Below are 23,401 nucleotides of genomic sequence, written 5' to 3'. Positions count from 1 at the left end.
ATTTACTACCATTATTTAAGAGAAAAGTTTAAAATAATCTTTTCCTAGAAAAAGAACAATCTTAATTTAAAAGCTTTATCTTCACAGAGATCATTTATCAATATATTTTAAATAAAGTTAGAAAAACCTAGGGATTAATAGTTTGAGATCAATGGTTGATAGAATGAAAATTTTGTACCACACCTGAAGGTTGATAAAACAATACTACTCACAGTTTTCTAAATGCGGAAATTTGCTGGATTAATACTTTCTAGAAGAAATGAGGTATACATGGATTATTAAATGGTTGCTATATTTTGCTGGGAATAAAAGAACGTTTTTCTAGTCCAAAAAATTTCCTATCTTAAGTCATTCTATATATGTAAAATGATGGGAAGCTAATTTGTTAGTTTATAAGGCAACAACTCAGAGCCTTCACACTTTCTCTATTGGCTACTTTTTCCTGTTGCTATAATGAAATACCCGAGACTGGGCAACATTATAAAGAAAGGAAGTTTATTTAGCTTGTAGTTTTGGAGACTCAAAGTCCAAAATTATGTCACAGGCTTTCACAACAAATCCCCTGGCTGCACCACCTCATAGAGGATGATATCATGATTGGAGTTCATACTAGAGGGAGAGATTACTTCATAATACAGGAAACTAGAGAGTGATTCAGGAGTCAAGCTCAGGCTTTTATAACACAATAGCACACTCTGTGAGAGCTTAGCGCCCTCAGGAGAACTTTAATCCTTTCCCAGAACAGTATTTCCAGTGACTTAAGGACCTCCTACTAATGACCCCTGGGCTTCCAACACATGAAATCTTGGGGGACAAACAAATCAAAACTATAAGCACTTTCTGACTTAACAATGTACAAAACATTGACAAGAATTAATCATTGTATAGCAGCCTCTTTTATATAATTTAGATAAAATGCTATCACATTTTTGAGTAGTGAAAACTTCCTTTTCTTTTATGGTATAAAACTGTAAGTAAACAAGTTATAAATTCCCATCCACAAAGACTCTTGGAAATGAATATTTTACTCAGTTCTCAGGAATGTGCATAATGAGGATGAGCCAATATTCAAAATTTTATTGGCTATATACTATGTGCATGTATTACACTGGCAACATGGAAGGAAGTGGGTAATGTGAGAAAAATACTGTTTATCAAAAGTGCATGAGTATACAATCTATTGGAAGAAATAGATTCTGAAATAATTGAAAGGAGGTGATTAAAAAGGCAAAGATATAATAGAGAAATCTGGAAAGTTAATTACAAAAAATTAATTTTAAAAAAGATGAAAAAATTGGAGAGAGGGAATCTGTTGAAATAACGCTGATAATAGACATTGAGCATTCAGAATATTGGGGGAAGAACAAGAAAGCTTTATACTGGGTCATCCCTGCCCTTGCAAGGCACCATTTTCAGCAGGATCAACTCTTGGGCTTTTTGCTAAATCAACTATTTCTTTTTCTTTAAATTTCCATATACTATCATCTTCTGAAGTTCTCATCAAGAATTTGTCATTCTACCCATTATTTTTACACAATATGAAAATTAATAAAATAAAAAATGTGAAGGACTGATTTAAAATTAAAACATTTTCATATTTTGCTAAATAATATTTAATATTTTAAGGTAAGAAATAATAGAAATTTGATAACCAAGATTTTTATTAAATTACAGTGTATTACAATTTATATCCTAATAGTAACCTTTGTATCTTTGGAGTAAAATGATATAAAACACCTGGCTGGTCATATTACTTCTTGAGTTTCTTTTGGGCAGCTTTCTTCTTAACCATCTGTAATCGCTTCATAGCATTGAGCTGTGATTCTTGTGAAGTTGGACCTTTAAGGGATGCTGAGGGACTGCTGCTGGATTCTGAAGTTGTTTTGCTAGTGGTATTTGCGCTGGGCCCTGATGTACCACTATTTCCATTTCCACTTAGTTGGCTGCTACTTCCTGGAACTAAACTACTGGGACTGGGAAGACCTACTTTGCTGACATTATCACAACTAACTGAGCGACTAAGGCCAGTTTTTCCTAAGGTTAGAGGTGGAGGGGGTTTCAATGGCACAGTGGGTGTACTATTATTACCAGAACTTATTTTGGAACCTATTCCACCTTTGGATGATGTTGCCAGACCAGTCAAACCCACAGGTTTCTGGTTGGCTGATGAGGTAGCAGGTTTTCCACTATTGTTTTGTGTTGTTGAACTTAATTTTGCTGTTGATGGACTGGCAGAGGAAGTTTTGGCTGCAAAAGCTGCCCACGCAGTTAGGCCACTAGTTGCTGAAGAGGAAACATTGGTACTAGAAGAATTTCCTGAAATAACTGGAGGTGTCTAAAAAAATAAAATAAACATTACATTAGAGCCAAGTATAATCAAAACCTATATAGTATCCTTGAATAACATATTTACTTTTTAGTCATTTTATACAAAAGTAATGGGTCGTAAAATTTAAATAATAACACAAAATTTGTTTCTTTAAAAAACTGATCTGAAAAAACACACAGAACAAAACTTATCCATAGTTAGTGGGAGTGCCACACTTTGCAAAACAAAACATTTTGAATGCTATATTCTTGTTCAAATGATTCCAAAAGAAAATACAAGGAATTCCTTTTAGATTGCTACAAATCAGAGAAGAAAATAAGATTTAGTGCTCTTTGTTTTTTTTTTTTTTTAAACCTGAAAAGGTATTACCTAGCTCAGAAAAAAAAAAAAAAAAAAAACATCTCATTCTTTAGACTTTGCTTCAAATGACTTGTGAATCATTTCGAAAACTGAATCCACTCTTGATGGACAATAACGCTCACAACTGAAATATTCAGGAGGAAGATGCCTGAGAGAAAACTTCAGTCAATAATTATTTATTAAGTGAATGTGTGAGAGAAAGAAAATAGCTGCATATAGATTCTAAAGCCATTTTTTGTTTTTTTAAAAAAATTGCTACCAAATTTTGAGTAGCAGCTACTGCACTGCAAAATACAAGCAAGTGTACAAAAGTTAACTAATTGGCAGTGTACAATTTTTATAATATATTAAGATAAAAATATCTTGCTGGGCATGGTGGTGCATACCTGTAATCCCAGCAGCTCAGGAAGCTGAGGCAGGAAGATTGAGAATTCAAAGCAATAGTGAGGTGAGACCCTGTCTCTAAATAAAATACAAAATAGGGCTAGGGATGTGACTCAGTGGTTGAGTGTCCCTGAGTTCAATCCTCAGTACCAAACAATAAATAAAAATTTAAAAATTTCATGATTTTAGTGTCACAATTTGTCCACATTTCTATTACAAATTATCACATAATAGATTTCTACTTCCATAGAGAAGATACTATCAACTGCTTCATAAGGTGCCCAGTGGCATTTAGGTAGGTCTAAATTATTCCCAAATCTTTCTTAAGGGTATATACCACTTCAACTACTCTATCAACTCCCTAACTTGGCTAATAAGAAGCTCATGGTGATACCAATGCCACAATCTAAATATGTATTGCTCTTGTTCACAATTTTTTTCACTTTCACTTTGGGCAAAAATGTACTTTTATATTTTGTTCAAATTATTTTGAACTGAACTTCCTTATTTTTTGTTTTGTTTTGTTTCTGGAAATTGAATCCAGGGGTGCTGCCTGAGCTACATCCTGAGTCCATTTTATTTTGAGACAGAGTCACACTAAGTTACTAAGGCTGGCCTGAAATCCTTCTTCAGCCTCCTGAATATGGTATAATTAGAGGATTATACCATGCCTTGATTGAATTGAACTTCTTAATGATATTCTACCTTCATATTAAAAGATCTCACCAAAGTGTTAGGGTCACACATATGTAATGGGTAAAGCCTCATAAAAAATATCCTACTTTAAAAAACTTTCATTATTATGCTTAAAATATATCAGGTTATATATTAGAACTGAACTCTGCAAGAACCAATAAAACATTTTTCGCTTTTACAAGATAATGTTTGGTGTTTACATATACACTTCTTCTTCTTCTTTTTTTTTAATATCTGGGATTTTACCACTGAGCTATATCCCCAGTCCTTTTTATTTTTTATTTTGAGACATGGTTTTGCTAAGTTGCTTAGGGCCTCGCTAAATTGCTGAGGCTGGTCTCAACCTTGAAATCCTCTTGACTCAGCCTCTCAAGTCACTAGGATTACAGATGTGTGCCACTGCATCCAGCAACATTGTTAACCAATGGAAAAGTAACCAAATAGTATGCTCTGTGATCTCTGCTTTGTAAGAGGAGGAGTCCAGACTTTTGTTCACATGCTCTGAAAAATGATTAAGATTTGTTTTTAAGTAATAATATTATATGGTAACTATCTTAAGAGATTATCTTGATAAGGAAAAATAGATAAAAAATAAATTCCTAGAGGAATTCTTACTGGTAATAAGAAAAAAAAATTATTCAAGAAAGCAAAAGAACACAGATGTAGTATAGTTTTTAATTTCATTTTTAAAAGATTAATTTTTTTCTCTTTTCTTTCTATTAAACATAAAACTGTCTGCCATATGGATAAGTGATATTTCAACAAACTTGACCAAAGAAAAACCGCTTGAAGTAATTAAAAAGAACAACATTGATAAAGTATAAACAAGAAAGCAAGTTCTATGTGTTTGGCATTTTATTTTAATGGTGCCACTGCCTGGTATTACTTTTTAGCACAATGACAGATGGCTTATAATATTATTAGGACACATAGAAGTAAAATAAGACAAACATGGAAACCAAGTAATTTTCTTACTATTCAAGTATGAAAAATAAATTTGTCAAATATTTTTAACTACACTTTTCTTGTCATTATTGAAGTTAGACAGCCATTTTTTTTACATGTAAATGGTAACAAAATGTTTTCATAGTAAAGTTATTCATTTTAATCATAAAACACCCAAAACTCATAAGCAGACAAAAATGAAAGCCAAGACTTTAACTGATTTGTCATGCTGATTTCATAAAAATAAACGTTAATAACAGATTAATATAAAAATTATTAAAAAATGGTAAGTACTGGATATAGCAACCCAAATTAGTTTTAATAAATTAGTATTTCTCTTTCCTATCTCAGTTTGCCAAATTGCTATATGACAAACTAATATTGAATATCCCCTGGATATCAACTCTTCACTAGTAAATTTAAACAAAAAATGATCTGCAAATAAATATTAGCACCTTTCTCAGAGTACCTTGTATTGATAACCTTTTTCATCACAAGAAGATTCTTGAGTTTGCTACTCATAGCTACTGAGACAAGGTAGTATCCTTAGATTTTCTGGATTCAATCTTTGAGAATTTAGGGCTAATATTCTCTTCCTGTATCTTTAGTATTACGATTAAAATTGAAATATATAACTCAGTAAAAGTATTCTTATTAATAACAATATTTTATTCTATGATATAATAATTCCAGAACATTAGTAATAAATAATGTAATGCAAACCTAGGAATGAGAAAAGTGTTATACATTAGATAGTAACCCTTAGTATAAGAAGTAGGTACCATGAAAATTCATGATAATAAAGGAGAAAAACAAGACAATGCAGGAAAATTTCCTTAATACCCAATGAGTAGGGGAAAAATAAATTAAGAGGATGATCAGTTCAAGTACTATAAGGTATAAAATTATTGCTACTGCAGGCAGTGATACTTAGAATTTAATACTTAGAAATTCCTGCTGCAAATAAGTATCTAACTACACAAAGTAACAAGAAATGTCATCTTGAAATGATCACAGATTGTTCCTATTTGTGACAAAAAGAGAAAGAGTAAAGATAAAATAATGATTTTTTTTCCTAATAGTAATGAATCTAAATTAAAAATATAAAGTTTCTAATGAAATTTCTTATTAAGTAACTATTATTTAGTCAAATAAATTAAGATATAAATGTAGACTAAGATGAAATAGAATGTACCTTGACTTCTGCTCTCTTGAATGCTTGGAAAGTTGTTTCTTGCTTGAGTTTAGTTTCTGGTTTCTTAACTAATGGATCTTTGACAGCAGGAGCTACAGAAACAACTGTGGGGGCTGGTTTCTGTGGTGGTTTCTGAGTTTTTTGAGCCTGTAAAAACAGTGTATTAAATTAATACAAAAATCTTAATTGAATGCATAAAACATGAAATTTGTCATAGGACTAATCACTGAATGGAAATAGAGGTAAATATTTTTAAAAATATTGTGACAACACTGAAAATACAGACTGTAAGACAAATTACTTTTATTATCATCATCATATTAGTAATTTGACACATTTCATTAGTTTCTACATAGTATTAATATTAAGCATTAGAAATCATAGTTGTATTGTTTTGGAAATAATCATAGTTATTATATTACATTGTTGTGAAAATAATGGCAAAGAAAACAAGTTTATACATGTTCAGGATGAAATAATTTTTCCCCATCAATATTTCTGATCCATTGGGTAGTTGGTTGAATCCACTGATGCTAAACCTATGCATTTGTAAGGCCAATCACATATGCAACCAGGTAGCTTTATTTGTCATTAAGTGCATTTAAGAGCTTTCTTCTTGGGGTTCCAGCATGAGTCATTGAGTTAGAGGGTAAGTTAAAAACAGCTCAGATAATTTATATGATTTTAAAAAAGAATAGGGAGGGGGAAAAGTCATTTATTGATAAGCAATGAACATTTCTGAGTTTTTCCTACATTGCATAACTAAGTGAACTAAATCCTTACAGAAAGTTCATAAATAAAAATTTCTATGTTATCAAGAAAGAATTTCATTGCCTTTTCCTTTCTAAGCATTTTCAGTTTATTTTGTCTAATAATTTATCTTTCCTTCATTTTATAACTAAACTGCTACTAAATTCTCCTGGAAATTCTAATCATTTTCAGTTTTATTTTAGTGTTTTATAGGTAGATAAATAATAACTGTGTAAAGAGTATGATGCAGTGCTTGAGAGCACAGCTTTTAGAGTCAAATAGAAGCAGGATTAAAATACAGCTCACTATTTCCTAAGCTATGTTTCCTCAGGAAAAACATGTTAATCTCTAAAAGGCTCATTCTCATTCTCTTCATCTGCCAAGTGAATAGTACCATCTGTTTCAAAAGTGGGTTATGAGAATGAATCACGATTACACAAGAGTTTAGCAAAGGGTATGGTATAGGTTGTGTGCAACAATGATAGTTATTCTTTATTCATCATCATTATTTACAAAGGATAATTAAACAATCCAGAGAAGCCTATTTATATTGTATGGGAAAAGATACTCTCAGTCAGCTATTCCACAGTCTTGGACAATACTCATAGGTCCATACAATACCGAGGAAATTGTCAATAATTTGTCTCCATTCTGTAAGCCCAAGTTTCACCTATTTTATCCTTGTTTGAACCTTTTTGTGTCATCATTTTCTGCTATCATCTGCATACTACATAATCTTGGTCCGTAAGTCTCAATTAATGCTTCTTTTTATATTAAATTTCCAAATCAAAATACATCTACCTTCAAACATTACTTATAAAGCAATATTTAGATTAAGAGTATTATTAAGAATGTTAGAAGACTATATGTGGTAAAATATGAAATATGACTCTTGATTTCTGGTACTGATCTACATTTGCTCCATATTACTTATCTTAGAATGAGAACAACAGAATGTAAGTGTCCTGTCCTGGGTTCTGGCTCTGATGCTACACAAATGAATAAAACCTCATCTCATTCCTGTAATTCATTTCATTTGCAAAACAAATAATAATAAACACTACTTACATGAAAAGGTGATGTCTAGAAACAGAACATACATAACATGAAAGTTCAGATGTTCAGGAAATGATGCACTTAATCTAGCAAGGTCAGAGCATATTGGTATATAGTGAAGCAGTGAGACAAAGAAGGCTTTAAGGGCAGCTGTGGTTCAAAAACAGAGGGCCCATATATGTACCCTAAAGAGTATAAACTCATATAAGTAAGTGAGAGCTACTTGAGTTACTTGGATAAGACTGGCTAAGTATTTTATATATATTTTTAGTTGTAGATGAACACAATACCTTTACTTTGTTTATTTTATGTGGTGCTGAGTATCGAATCCAGTGCCTCACACATGCAAGGCAAACGCTGTACCACTGAGCCCCCCAGCCCCTGGTTAAGTATTTTAGATGAATAATTCTAAATATTATAGTGAATAAAATAGGTTGAAGGGAAGCAAAGAGAACTTTTAAGGGACTATTGCAATAAACAGTGACAGAGTTGTGGAACAGGATAATAATAGAAATGAATAGACAGAGACATGTAAGAGGTAAAATCAACAAATTTAGCAAACAAACTAAAATAGAACTAAGAGAACATCAAGAATGTTTTCTAACTCAGGTAAATTGTGGGGAAAAAATAGAGAAGTGCTGCAGTCTGGCTCGGCACAAATCACGAGCCACTCACAGCTTTGTAGATTCAAACAGCAATTCTTTATTCCTGATCTCACACCGGCCTTCTATAAACACGTTCTGGGGAAATCCACGTTCTGTGCCCAAATCTACACCTCCACTGGGCTTCTGCCTCCCCAAAATACTGTCTGAATCCCGTGAGAACTCAAGGGGCACTCAGGCAGCAGGATATACCCTATTTCCAGCAGGAATAACCTTCCTAAACCGGGAACGCCCCAAACCCGGATCCGCCCTGGTCCTAGAGCAAGGTCACCTTACATGCAATGTCACTGCAAAATGTCCTATTTCCACGAGTCCTTCCACTAAGCAACATGGGGTGCGCTGGCAAGGAAATTGTCATACCTACTTGGCTAATGGCTCTCAGCAGAGAAGAGAACAATTTTAATTTTAAAGGTGTTGAAATTAAAGGACTTGTAGGATATCTAGTCAGCTGTAAAACCTCATGCAGAAAGAGGGTTAGAACCATAAATACAGATTTGATATAAACTATGTGGGAAAAAATTGTTTACTTTAGCAATTAAAAGAAAGTTACAGTGAAACAATTTTTTTTAACTTTGGAAATATACTAAAAATAGATTACTGTTACCCATTCTTTTGACAATTATCAATTCTTGGTGGTTTCTTGTCAATATACTGAAATGCACTATATTGCTCACGTGAAAAAAAATTTGTTTAAGATACTAGAGAGCAGGTTTAAATTATAAACTAAATAAAAATCAGATTAAACAAAAAAATTGTACCATGTCAAAGATATTTACTATAATAAACAAAAAATATGAATACAATTGAAATTTTACTACTTTCTACAGGAATAAATAAAAACACTTCATATTTCTGATTTAACAAATTAAACACAAAATGAATATCTGAACTTTTATTTTTAACTAAGAACTTTTGACCTTAACAAGAAATAGGTAGTCAAGGAAATTTATGTAGAAATGCCTTTAATAGACATGAAATCTCTTCTACCAAGAATTCTTAATCTAAGGCATGAGAAGAAAGACCTGGGGAGAGACAACTCATTGAATTACATAGCAACTTCTTAATTTCTTTAAAGGGAAAACTATGAAATGAATTACTTTTTAAATAAATAAAAGAAAACTATCCAGTATAACAAGTTATGTTAGTGAACAGTAAAAACAGAAAGTACTTTGGGAAAATGAGATAGATGGCCAGAGAAAATGAGAATGAAAAGATTAAGGAATAGACAGATGGAAAGATAGATTCATGAATAGATGCTGCCTCTGTTGTATGCAAGGCATACAACTTGTAAGTTTGGTGGTTTTAACTCAGATATAGACATATTTTCTTAGCAGACTCAACAAACACTGAGGCTTTTTATCTTACCACTTTTCATGCTGCTTTATTGTATTATATGGTGCTTTATATACACTGACATAAATAAGGAATGTTCATATTTAGTGAGTCTTCAATTCTGCAAATCTATATTAGAATAAGTTAAAATCTGAACAGAGAAAAATGCATGTAATGTGATTTTCAGGCATAGAAAACAAATCCTACAAATATACTATATATACAAACATTAAAATAATCAGCTTATTTTTATTTTCAATGTTAAATGTCCAAATTTTTATTCTGAAAGCACATATCAAAAAAAAAAAAGCATGAGAGACAGTTTAAAATAGAAAAAAAATATGATTCCTACCATTCTTTTCATTTGTCTGGTACATCGAGCACAATACCACACCAGGCGAGGGTCATTCACTTCCTTGTCTGTCACCTGGGGTTTATGGCAATCTTGGTGGTAGAGATTATGGCACTCTTGACATTCTACTAATTGATTACCAGATGCCACTGTCATTTGTCTAAGAAAAAATATACCATTAAACAATATATCTTTCTGAATATAACAATTTAGAGTCATTGCAGGATTGTTCCAGTAAAGCTTAGTATATTCAAAGAAAAAAGAAACCCAGAAAACCAAATAAAAAAATCATAAATCCCAATATTTAGCCTGCAAAAACACTTTCTTTCTTTAAAAGTGTACGCCCAATCATCAATAAATATATAGGACTTACTAATTAAGTTTGGCTATATTCTCATCATTTCCCCCTTTTTTTTTCATTCTCCCAAAAGGTAATAGAATTTGACCAGTACTCTAACAGTCTCATAATTCTTTTTCAGCTTTATCTATTAAATTTCTTTATGATAGTTAGCTGTTAAATTGTTCTTTCATCATCATTAATGAGTTACCAAAATGTAAAAACTAAACCTAATTATCTACAATGCTTAGCATAACACTATGTAGACACAGAGCATTCAATAAATGTTTGATCAAATGAATAGAATGAAGTAATACATGTACCAAAAAAGATAAGTTCTAATAGCACAGAAATCTATCATCACATATACAGATTACAGTGAGTCTCTTGAAGAAGGGTTACAGTTAACTAAATCACTCCCTATTAATACTTCACCATTTATTTATAAAATTGTAACTTTCATAGTAAAGGCTAAAATAAAAAAAATATATTTGAAAACAATGAAGTTCTCACAAATGACCTTATTTAGAAACACAATTATTTTATATAAGAATCACAAAAATACAGTTGCTTACTCAGTCTCAATGTACTCAAATGAAAACATTTTTATTAAGTAAATAGCAACAAAGATGGCAATCTTTTTTGTTGTTAGGTGATGAAAACAATTAACACTTACAACTAACCCCTGACATCAAGCTATTTCTGATTTTGAAATGTGTTTTATACTAAGCAGAATTATCTGTTTTGTGTAACTATGCATTCAAGGCTTTAAAAATCACTTAATATAACCTACATGCCCCTTTCATTTCCACTATTCTTAGAAAAAGATGTAATGATATTTTAGGAAATGATATCAGCTTATTTTTATGAGTGCTATCAATAATTCAGAAAGGAAAAAGTGACATAGACTTTCTTTTTTAAAAATATTTATTTTTTAGTTTTCGGCAGACACAACATCATTGTTTGTATGTGGTGCTGAGGATTCAACCCGGGCCGCACGCATGCCAGGCGTGTGCGCTACCGCTTGAGCCACATCCCCAGCCCCGACATAGACTTTCTAAAAAGAAAGATGGAGGTAACTAAGTCTACTACTGAACAGATTCTTTCTCAGAAATATGCAATAATCACTTCTTCTCGAGAATCCAAGAATAAAAAAAGGGTTACTATAACACGCAGATTAAAGAAGCTATAGTTAAGAAGATAAAAATTTTGATAATTTTCAAGATTAACATCTTGAAATTGCCATATGACATAATTCATAAGGTAATAATCTATTATTTCCTCTTCACTCCCAAATAATCAAAACAAAAAAGAAGGTACCCATTAATTACAATGATTTTGTGGGAGAAGAGGAGAGGTGGAAGATGTTTGCTCTTAAAAGGAAAAAAAAAAAAAGGAGAAGAATCACCATCTGTGGCAAGCTACAACTTACCTACAAACAACACAGGCCAATCCCATCTCCATGGCAAAATCATCAGCACTAGTCTCCTCAAAACTAGAAAGATCAGCCATAGCTAAATCCTTGCTTGTTTGGACGGTAATGGGAGAGGATCGTGTCTCTGGTTTCTCTAGTCTAGGTTTCTTTGGAATATCAACTCCTTCAGTGACATCTGGTTTCATCTATAAAAAGTACCCAATCAGAAATAATAATGAAAGTAATACTAGAGCAAACTTTAAATCACTGATAAATAAGATGGACAGTGTGCAATGACCAATTCTGTTTTACAGATATTTTCAAATAAGGGCAGATGTGCACATTAAAGATCTGTAAAAGTATTATAACTAATTTATAATCAGCATATAAAAATAGCATTATATAAATAAATAAATCAGAACAGTTTAGTATATATCTGTATTTCTCTTGGCATTCTATCAAAAAATTGTGGAAATTCAAATGAATTTACTTATGCTAACTTCTTTTTCTTATAAAGATGCTTTGATTTGATAAATAATAGCACTATTAAGGCTATTTTTATTTTAAATATTTTAAATCATGAACTACTAATATTTAAAATACATTGAGAAAAAGTAAATAATGAGCTATTTACCAGCCACCCAGACTTAACTCATTGCTTTAAAGCTAATTCTGGCTCCTTTAAGACATAAATATTACAGATAAACCATGAGCAAAAAACTAAAATCTGGTAAGATGTGAAGAATTTGGAATTCTTGTACTTTTTTGGTTGGATTATAAATTTAATACATCCACTTTGGATAGCAATTTGGCAAAGCCTAGTATTGTTGAAGATGTACATACCCTACTACATACACTTTAGGTATAATGCTTTAAAAAACTATTTAATATGTCCATAAAGAGGTAAGGAGAAAGCTCCATTATAAAAGCAAAATGAAAAATAACCTAACTGCTTAGCAGGAAGGGAATGGATAAACTGTTTTATTCATAAAATACATTTTATATGGTAGCTAAAATAAATATCTAGATCAACATGCATTGATATAAATTTCTAACACACATTGTTGAGTGGAGAATAACTTTTTCCCCACCAGAGGACATATATACACAGTATGTACCATGTGTATAAATTTAAAAGTACAAAAAGTAATATCATGTAGTTTATGAGTAATCACTATGTAGTAAAAGTATGAAAATATGCATTAAGTATGCCCCCAATTTGAGGGCAAATTATTGAAAATATTTTTAGTGTAATTATTTTGTTAATTACTAAAATTCTAATTACTATTTGCAGAAATCATCCAAAATATACAATCTAAGAATGATCTATAGCCCTATTAAGGTGCTACCATTAGGTAACAAAATTCATGTTTAGGCATTTACATCTTTACTCTTCTTTTTTTTTTTTTTTTTGTACTGGGAATTAAACCCAGGGCTACTTAACCATTGAGCTACATCCCCAGATCTTTTTATATCTTATTTAGACAGGGTTTCACTGAGTTGCATAGGACCTCACTAAATTGCTGAGGCTGGCTTTGAACTCACAATCCTCCTGCCCCAGCTTCCCAAGCAGTTGGGATTACAGATATGCACCACAGCACCTGGTTCTTTTCTATCTTTATTTCTTTATAACCATTCCATCCAAAATCTCTGAATTATGGAGTAAAGCTTACATTTGAAATTACTACACCTCCAGGGCTCAAATATCTGTTGACAATGACTTCAGTAAATATTTAAGAGAAATGCTTCTAAATATTACTCATTTTTCAAAAATTCAGTATCTACAGCTATCAAAACATATTTATTGAGTGGTTATTCTGTATCTATACATAGTATTATGTAAAAGAAGTAGGCAAAGCATTATTTTTGCCTATGAAACATCTGAATTAGTCTTTCATAAATTAAGTTAAAATAAAATCTTACTTTATCAGCAGGTCTCTTTTCAGCTTCCTTCTTTACCTTTTCGGTTGCAAGGACTTTGCCATTATTATTGCCAGAAGGAAGACTGGATGATGTTTTTGGCTCTTGCTTAATAGAAATAGATTTTGTGTTTGAAATTTTGGGAGGTTCTACATCCTAAAGAATAAAATAAAAAAATAACAGTAATTGAAATATTCAGACTAATAAATTGTAAAGAATAGATAATAAATCCAAACAATTTTCAGTTAAAAACTAAGATATCATGGCCAATATAACATACTTTTCTTAAAGGACTTGAGAAATAATTGATATACAAAGTGCATATACTTCAAGTATAAAGGATGGTAAATTTTGACATCTGTACCACACCCATGACTCCATCACTGTTATCAATAAAATGCATATATATCCATCATTTCCCCAAATTTCTTTGTGGTGATTACAAAGATAGTGATTACAAAGATATATACTAGAGAAACTTAGGCACTGAGCCTGGGACATGACCCCACCTTGAGCTTCAGATTCTGATTGAACTTTGGCAAATCTTGTGATTCTATCTCCCCCTTCTCAGTCTGGAATCTAGGTTCCCAGACCTGAAAACTTTGAAAGAATGTCTTAATAGGTGTTAAAGAATACAACAAGCATTGTCATTCACATAGAGCACATGATGTGCCAGGTAGATACTACTCTAGGTGATAACATAATTTTAACAATTCTGAAATCTTATTATTCTCATTTTGCCAATAATCAGAGTCTGTGTGAAATGAACTTACTGTTTCTCAGTTTCCTCACTATAAAATGTGGCGAACACTTTAAACAACACCAATGTCAAACATTTAAACAATACCTATTTACAAAAGATCATTATCACAATTGAAATTAACTAAACACATAAGGCGCTCAGCAAAGCGCCTGGAACACAGTAAATGTTCAAGCTGTTATCATTATCATTATACAATTATATTTTAAAAAGTTTCTCTGGTTCCAAAACATATATTCTTTTTACATAATGGCTGACACTAGCTGCTTTGTTATTATCAAGATTGGAGTTACACGTCTGATTTCATCCATACCTACTTTTCCCTTAAATTAAGCTGTCCATATTTAATTTACTTTGTTGAAAAACCCCTATCTTTTTACTTTATTATATTTTTGTCCCTAAACATTAAGAGAATAATTAGAAGCTGTGATTACATTAAGCAGCCTTAAAAAAAATTCTGATCACAAAGTATTGGAAACTGAAGTAAATCATGAAAAAGTAGGTCTCTATACACATCAGGCAGTAGAAAAGAATATTCCTTAGACCAAACTAACTTTTCTGTGTGATTTAACAGTTCCCTGAAAGCTTAAGGAAAGAAAGTCAAAGAATACAATTTCTTCATGCCAGAAGAAAGATTATCATGGCAGAGATTGCTGTGAGATAGTCTAAATATTACCACTATACTACTACAAGTGTTACAAATTTCTTTCCAAGCTTTTTATTTATGTAGGTACCTTTTGAGTTGGACGATAACTTGAATCAATGCCCCGAGCCAAGGATTCATCAAGCAGTGCTTTTAGCTTTTCAGCAGAATCTTTACTCTTTGAATGTAAGAAACCTAGTGCTTTCAAAAAAATAGGATCAAGTTCCAAGTTCACAGTAGCAGCCATTGCAAACACCTGAAGGAATAAAAGAGGTAGAAGTAATTAGTGAAAATGTACAATGACTTAAGTCAAAGTTTTATACATTTTGTTCTTTTATTTATAGTAGATAATACTGTGAAGATGATACAAAATTTAAAATGTCCAAAAGGTTATTACAGATAAAACTTTCTTATTCCTGACTAGTGTTATCTAATTCTTTTCATCTGGAACAACCAGTGTTATGGTTTTTTTTATATTTCTACATCCATGACATAATTTTAAGTGCTGATTATATCCCTCATGCTACAGAGTGCATTCTTAGGCATTTTAAAAGATACATGTATAGTTTCAGCACACAGGAAACTAACTGAATTTAGGCCAAGTTTACTACATATTAAAATTTCTCCTCTTAAATCTATTTCTACAAGAAAAACAAAGATTTAGTATGCATGTGGGGTGGGGGAGCAGGCAGGTCACAGGAGCGCAACAGTTAAAAGGTACATTAATTGATGGCTACAGAAGTAATTACTGCAACTTTTACCTCAACTTTTTTTTTTTTCACTTCCTTAGTGCTCTGCCCCAAATACTGACTGTCTCAGAAAACATATTAATAAAAACTTTATTAGTTCACATTTAGATTGTGGTATCTCATGTATTAACCTTTTTTTCTTTTAAAGCAAGGTTTCTGAGGGATGGCTCCATATCTACTACACATATCTCACAGAGCCTATAATGTTGTGTGTCTTATGGAGCTTAAAGAAAAGCTAAGATAGTTGAATACATACATCAAAGGCTTAGAAAATTCTGAAACATTAAAAAGTTTTGCTTTTAGTTAATAACAGTGCTATCAGGTGGTTCCACTTTTGGTTGTCACTTTTTCAAATATCTCTCCAGGCAAAGAATTATTAAAATAAAAATGTATTTTTTTGTGTTCAGTCCTTTGATCAATATCCTACAGCTTGAACTTCTCTTCTATCCTTGAGGTTAATATTATAATAATGCAACACACTAGCTTCACTACAGTTAAGGGTCTGTCAGCGATTCTACAGTAATCTTCCATTTTCAGGGACTTAAAATACCATTAAAGCTTGTTGTAGGTTGAATCACGGTATATGAAAGCACAGGCCAAAAATGAATGTTCTTTATGCATTTTCCTTCTACTTCCCTCATCATGTTTGACAGGAAGCACATGCAAACACTCTTAGGCTTTTTTCAAGTTTCCAAGAAGGCATTATTTATCTATTTGATAAACTCAAAGTTATTGTCAAATTCTGTGCTCTACGAAAGTATCATCTAAATCACCTCTACAAAGGAGTCCAAGGGCCAATACTATAAGAAAAAAAGTAACTGTTCAAATAGTCTTATTAATAAGGATTTGACAAAGTGGAAAAGCATCTTGTCACTGATTAAAACTGTATTATTATATATATTTTTTTCTACAAAGTGGTAGGAACAGATAGTTTATTTTAAAATTTACTCATGGAGTTGGGGATCATGTATACTTTAAGGAAAAAACAACTTCTCAGTACAATTTCCATGATTAAAGGTATAAACCTGCCACTCCTCTAGAATGTACACAGGGAACACAGCCTTACCTTTCTATTGGTCTAATTTTATGTAAGTAAAGGGTACAGGGATTTATTATATCCAGAACAATCTGTTTTACTGAATACTGACCGAGGGTTGATACCTAAAAGAAACCTTGTAGTATTCTAGAAAGAAATTACTTTAAATTTATATGCTAAAAAAGATAGAACCAAAGTATTTTTACATATTTCTATAATAAGAGATAAAAGGTTTATATTAAAATCAGGTGAAAACAGCACATAAATTATAAGAAATCATAAATACCAATATTTAAACTTTGGAGTCAGTTCTTTATATACAATTCTGTAATTACACAACTTAACAGGCTTTGTACCTCAGTCTAATTACTGACATGTCCACAAGTCCAGTAGTATACAATGTGGATGAAAATGTTAAAATTTCTATTTTTTAATTACAAAATAAGCTATTAATATACAGAGTGATGCATGTAATTGGCCATATATATGTATACATACACATAAACAGACCCTCTCAATTTTTTAACTCATGGAATAAATGAAAAAAGTTTTGGAGGCCACTGCTCTAGTCTATCTAGCAACTTTCAGTTTCCCCTTTCCTCTTTATACATTACAGTTGCTTTAAGGTACAAACTATTCTTACTTCAAAATTGTTCCAGTGCTCTCATTCAGCTCAGTTCTTCTGCCTCTCCACGTTAACTTCATTGCTAGCTCCTACTAATTATAAACTCTATTACCCTACATTTTCCATTTTTCCTCAAGCACTCCTTATCTCTCTTTACTCTCACCACTTCCTCAATGACATCACATCCCTTATAACCTCCACCAAGGCAGTATTCCTTTGTCTTGTTCCTTCTAAAGAGTAAAAAAGAGGTCTACAGAGAACTTACTTTACATTATTTCTTTTAGAAAAATAGTCCATGACTATTATTTATCATCTCTTGAAGTTCATATCGGCATCTTCACTGTTAATAATATATAAAGTATCTGCACCAGGCTCTTATTCCTCTCTCCCTGCCATCACCATTGACAACTGAGAATCTATCAATGATCTTCTCCAACTTCTACACTCAGTTTATTTAGAATTTCAACCTTAAGGTGCTTTATCTTCAGCCAGTAAAATTTGAAACTTGTCACAGTATACTCTTCTTTTTGACTACAATCAATCCTCTTTTTGACTACCATCTCTACCGCTCTTTTCCATAGCCTTAAATCAGTAACTTCCTCAGGGTAACAAGTCAACCTTTCTTCTCAATTTATTTGTTTTTTCTTTTTTTTTTTTTACTCCCATTCTACCTGGTCTTTGAATTTATAAAGGCCTCCAATATTTGGTTCCCTGCGCTTTCTGCCTACTGGCACCTTCATGCCCAACTTCTTTTCCTCACCATACAGGAAACAATGGTTAAGGTTAAAGTAAAATACTCATGGTTATGTGTTTTATCTTTTATATTTTAATTTTTTACCTATTCCACCTATCTCTATTGCCTTCTCTATTTTTTATTCTCCCTTGTTACTGGCAAATATACATAGTCATAAGGAAGTTATAAAGGAGTATGTTCTTTGCTGTTTCCAAAGACATTTTCCTTGAGTTATACCAAATTGTTTTACTTCCATACAATTCCTTTCCTATACATTTAAAACCTATAACTAAGGTACATTGTAAAAGAACCATATTATTTTTACTGTACATTAAAGTTGAGGAAAACAAAGTCCTATATACATGAAAAACAAAACATGAAATTTAATATGTTAAATGAAGGCTTAATTTAGAAACCTAAGTGTTGCTTTAAAAGAGAGGGGGGGACAGAATGTAGAAATCAATATTTAATACTTTAAAACTGTCAATGACCCGGGGAAATAAAAGCAGTTGTGTTGGTAAGAGTGAGTTTTAGATCGTTCTAGGAATGAGTTATTAGATCATTCTATAGCAAACGTATTTATAAGTAATACAAAAATCCCCATCACTAAGCAATGATCTTTTTCTGTACTTCTTATTATCCTTTTTGATTTAATGTAGTATGTTATTTTATATCCTATCCATCTTATATTGCATGGTCTAACCTTTGAATAACTCTGCCAGCCCTGTAAACATCCTTGCCTCAGTGTCCTGTAGTTTTACCTACGAGTAGACACCACCCATTATTTGTTGTCCGGATCAGCAGCATAGGCATCCCCTGGAAATATATTAAAAATGAAAACTTCTGGTCTCCACTCCCAGACCTACTGAAATTTTTTTTTTTTTTTTGAGGGGCCCAGAAAACTGTGTTAAACTCTCTTCGGCAAGTCTGATCCACTCTATAGTTTGACAGCTTCTACCCTAGATCATTTGATCTAAAGTCTTTTACCAATGATTTTAAATTTCTTTATCCAGCCTGTGGCTCTCTTACAAGATCCAATTTCCAGATTGACCTGGCTATTTCACTGGGACCTCCTAATGAACACATTCCTAATAAAAACCTCTCATATACTCTTCTCATCAGTTCTTCCTCTAGTATTACCTTTCTCAAATGATATTTACCCCATTGTAACAGCATGAAAACTGGGAATCAGATTGAATTCCTCCATTTCTTCAACTCCTACCCCCAAATTCAATCACCAAACCTCTTAAATATATCTCAAATCCATCTATCTTTTTCAATTTCTACTACTACCACTCTAACTCAACTTATCATCATCTATTATCTGGCCCAGTGCAATAGCCTAACTGGTCTCTCCATATCCATTCTGTCTTCCTTCAAATTTTTTCATTTCATTTATTTAAAAATACTTTTAATCACTTCTCATGGTCCAAAGTTAAAGAACAAGATTCTTAACAAGGTCTCTAATGCCTTACATGATCTGGTATTACATTTAAAGCAGTTAGAACAGTATATGGCACAAAATATAAAATTATTAAATGCTACCTTCTATTTTAGGCTACTCTCACTCTGTTATAGCCACATGACTTATTTCAAGTCTCCAATATATCATAACCTTTCTTATCTCAGTGCTTTAGTAGAAAGATTGCCTTACCACATTTTAGTCATCCTTCAACTCTCAGGGTGTTTTTTTTCCTGCTCATTTCCTTAACAAAATTAGAAGTCTTACTATTGTATGGCTCCCAAACTTTCTATATTTATTGGTAATAGTCATCAGTGTTAATCATATAAATGATATCTATATTTCTCAATCGAATGTAAATTTTCTGAGGGTTGGATAGGTTTTACGTACTGCTGTAATCTCTGTGTCTACCAGAAAGCCAGGCAAACAGCTGGTCTTCGGTAAATGCTGGTCAAGTAAATACAAGCTCAGTACTTTCTCTTTCAGAAAAGTTTCTCCTACTATAAGTTCTGTTATGTTCATTTTTTTCTTTTTTTGGCTTTTCCACTTGTACCTCTTAACTACTTATTTTTGTGCTCATTGCCTCATTTCTATTGCCTTTAGTATTGCCCTAGTATTATATCCTTAGCTACTGTATTTCTGTTACCAACTTATTCTTTGGTAATTTTATTGATATTATGTTTTAACTATCTTCTCCAGACAGATTATTTCATGTCTTTCCTTCACTCTAATCTCTCTTAAACTGGAACCTCATATGCCCAATTACTTAGCAGACATGCTTACCTAGATGCCCTATTGCTATCTCAAACCCAGTTAAAACTAAAATTGATATTATGCATATCTCTCCCAAAAGGTCCTTAACTTTTACTCTATTTCAGTAAATGATATAACTCTCTGTTAATGAGGTTGGAGGTTTAAACCTTTTTCTCATTGAGTTTTTCCCTATTCCTTATATCCAAAACTATAAGCCAGCCTATCCTGCAGGTTCTGACTCAGAATGTGTTATTTTTCAGTTGTACTGCTGCTACTAAAACTCAGGTCTAAATTAGCTTAGTTGAATTATACCAATAATCTAGTTATTCTCCTTAACTTCAATATTTGCCATATTATTTTTTGTGAAATGCAGCTTTCTTTTTCTTTTCTTATTTTTGTCTGAAAAATTAAGCTTTCCCATTGCCTTCAAAATAGAGCCCAAATTTCTTGACCTGGCATTTAGAAGACAATTCATTAACTGACATAAAAGACCTCCATTCTTTAGACCCAGAAATTCCTTACAGCAGAGCCAATACTATTTTTTTTTTTTTTCTGCCTGGAAAGCTTTTTACCTATTTTAAAAACTTCCACATCCTATCAATACCCAGTTCAAATATTACTTCTCATGAAGAATTACTTCCCAAATATTACTTCTCATGAAGACTCTGGAATCTGCTATGTTTTTCCACCCCAAATTCTTTTAATAGTTTCTTTCCTAAGGTAATACTTTTAATACTTTTTCAGGGTGCCAGGAATTTCTACTTTAAGCCACATTCTTTTTCACACAGGTGTTATTATCCCTATAAAACTGAGTACTTTTTTTTTTTTTACTACTTTTTTGCTTCTTTGTAAATTATCACAAAAGAAAGGATATAGAATTATAAGATTAAGTGATCAAAGCAAAGTAAACCATCTTCTCTCTCCTACATAATTCTAATCATTCCCAGGTCACTTCAGCAAAAGGTAAAAAAGAAACTCCAGCCTCCAACAAAACCAAATGTTAAACAAAACAAAACAAAACAAAACAAAACCCGCCTCTTGTATGACTAGGAACTTGTACAATGTTCTTATCTACAATGCTGTTTTCCTAACCTTTCACTTGGCTTAAATTCATTAATGCCACTGAAGGATAAACTTCACCAGAGAAGGGATTTTTGTTCAGTTATTTCTCTGTTCTTTGGAATTTAACGGGTGCTTTTATATTTTTATTGAATCAAAGAACTAGATTTTTGCTTAAATGTCATTTTTTTCTGGGTTTGTCCAATCAAGATTGGGTAGTTATAAGTAAATGTGTTATTTCCTAGACCTCATTTTCCACCCTACATGATAATCTCAGAATCAGCTCAAAGTTGATCATCTGCATTTGCACAAGATAAACAAAAATGACCCAATTCATGCAGAATGCAATATTACAGCTACTATCTCACGACGGGTCTGGGAAACCTTTCTGTTCATGTCTTTGCAAAGCTTTTGCAATCCTTTTTAATAAATATTCTTTTAAAGATGCTCCCTTACATTCCTCCACGGAGTACTCAGCCTTGAATTACATTAACGCTTTAGAGACACGTCTGGAAACGCAGGACAGGCGAAAAAGGCCCCGAATCCAAAATTAGTCAAACTGTAGAGAAGCTGAAAAACGGCAGGAGACAAGTAAAAAGGAATGTCAATCCTTTGATCAAGCAAAACACACCGAGGGCCTCGCACGGGGGAAGGTCCTTCACACGGGAACCAGATGACGATTAAAGAGCTGTACAGAGAGGTCACTACCAAGACACAGTTCCAAGGACTTAATCCCTTGAGCTGGGTCCCTAGTCCACAACACCCTCAGAGGAGGCAGTAGTGCTCACTCTAAGGGGAGAGCGATCAGGCTGGGGCACGCTTCCACCAGCAAATTACGAGGTTTACCCTAACTAAGCGGGAACACCAAGACCCCCAGAGCTCCCACACGCCCCTCGCGGGGGTCTCGAGCCTCCCAGAGGCATCTGGGAGCAAGTCCCTCGTCATAACTCACCGCTCCGCCCCGCCACTCAGTCCGTTCCCGGTAGCTTCTTTCGAACCGGTCCGAGCATCAGCCGGTTCCGAAAGAAGTAAAACAAAGGTTCCCGCAGCAGAGGCGAGGGAAATGTTTGGCAGTGAGACAGAAGGAAGTGACGTAACCCATCGGCTTCCGGTCCGCCGGATTATGAATGACGGGTGGCGCGGGTATTCTAGACGTCTTGCCTGTTGTTCTTTCTCTCTGGAATCGAGGCGGGCCGTGGCTCGCAGAAGTAGCATCGGCATCCCGGCTCCGGCCGGGCGGAAAGGCGCAGGCGGCAGGTGTAGCCGACACGCTCACGCACCCTCCCTGCCTGGCCGCGCCTCTGCGACCAGGTAAAGAGGGCGCTCTAGCGGCTGGCTCACTCGGCCCCCTCAACCCCTTAATCACCGTCTTGCAGTAGGAGTTGACAGGGCTGAGGATGCGCGGAAAGGGTGGGAAGGGCAAGGACTTGAAATCATTGTTCCGAAGTCTCTTCAACCCTGACTAAACCTCAGACTTTCTGGCCACCATTCGTGAGGGTACGCAGGTGGAGGGGTTTATTCCCTTTAGCAGCTTTTTTTGCGGTGTCCTGTTTCCCCCAACCAGTTCTCACCTATTCTTTACTGATTGAGGTCTGGAGCAACTTCCAGTTGTTGGGGTTTGCGGGGCCGTTTGCTGTTAAGTGTAGTTACAGGACTTCTTGGATCATGCTTTTAACTTTTGTCACTTAGTTTTCCATTGCAGCTCTTCCTGATTTGAGGAAGTGAATACTATTTAATAGTTACTCCACACGATATGCATCATTTTAGGACATTTGTTCATGTCACACTATCAAAGCAATGTTTCTCTTCGGTTATTAACTTACATAGATTTTTTTTTAACGTGCATAAA

At 33.2% G+C, this 23,401-nt stretch overlaps 2 protein-coding genes across 3 annotated transcripts in view; one reads left to right on the top strand and one right to left on the bottom strand.

Annotated features, from left to right (window-relative positions):
• Positions 1 to 877: 877 nt before the first annotated feature.
• On the bottom strand, positions 878 to 22,647 carry Ints12 (integrator complex subunit 12). 2 transcript variants are annotated; one of them, XM_076864371.2, is made up of 7 exons: positions 22,505 to 22,647; positions 15,227 to 15,391; positions 13,736 to 13,888; positions 11,831 to 12,018; positions 10,062 to 10,221; positions 5,910 to 6,056; positions 878 to 2,335 (listed from the first exon to the last, which is right to left on the bottom strand). In XM_076864371.2, the coding sequence occupies exons 2-7, from the start codon at positions 15,380 to 15,382 to the stop codon at positions 1,751 to 1,753; spliced, it is 1,389 nt and encodes a 462-aa protein (XP_076720486.2). In that variant the 5' UTR covers positions 15,383 to 15,391; positions 22,505 to 22,647; the 3' UTR covers positions 878 to 1,750. The 2 variants fall into 2 exon arrangements, with proteins under 2 accessions (XP_076720486.2, XP_076720487.2); XM_076864372.2 differs by lacking the exon at positions 22,505 to 22,647 and adding an exon at positions 22,009 to 22,100.
• Positions 22,648 to 22,760: 113 nt separating this feature from the next.
• Gstcd (glutathione S-transferase C-terminal domain containing) overlaps positions 22,761 to 23,401 on the top strand; it is a 161,550-nt gene continuing 160,909 nt past the window's right edge. The window contains exon 1 of the mRNA XM_076864595.2: positions 22,761 to 22,863. The gene's annotated coding sequence lies outside the window, so the exon portion shown is untranslated. The remainder of the gene's footprint in view (positions 22,864 to 23,401) is intronic.

This window comes from Callospermophilus lateralis, chromosome 8 (genome assembly GCF_048772815.1).
Source record: "Callospermophilus lateralis isolate mCalLat2 chromosome 8, mCalLat2.hap1, whole genome shotgun sequence".
Lineage (NCBI taxonomy): Eukaryota > Metazoa > Chordata > Mammalia > Rodentia > Sciuridae > Callospermophilus > Callospermophilus lateralis.
This window is presented reverse-complemented; position numbering and strand designations above follow the sequence as displayed.

What these genes read in the sequence shown, in the direction of transcription:
- Ints12 (XM_076864371.2), bottom strand. Translation starts at nt 15,382, where the DNA reads ATGGCTGCTACTGTGAACTTGGAACTTGATCCTATTTTTTTGAAAGCA. An exon ending in AAAAGAGACCTGCTGATAAA is followed by an intron (nt 12,019 to 13,735) that starts GTAAGATTTTAT and finishes TACTTTTTATAG; the next exon opens with ATGAAACCAGATGTCACTGA. An exon ending in TCAAGAGAGCAGAAGTCAAG is followed by an intron (nt 2,336 to 5,909) that starts GTACATTCTATT and finishes TTATTTTTTTAG; the next exon opens with ACACCTCCAGTTATTTCAGG.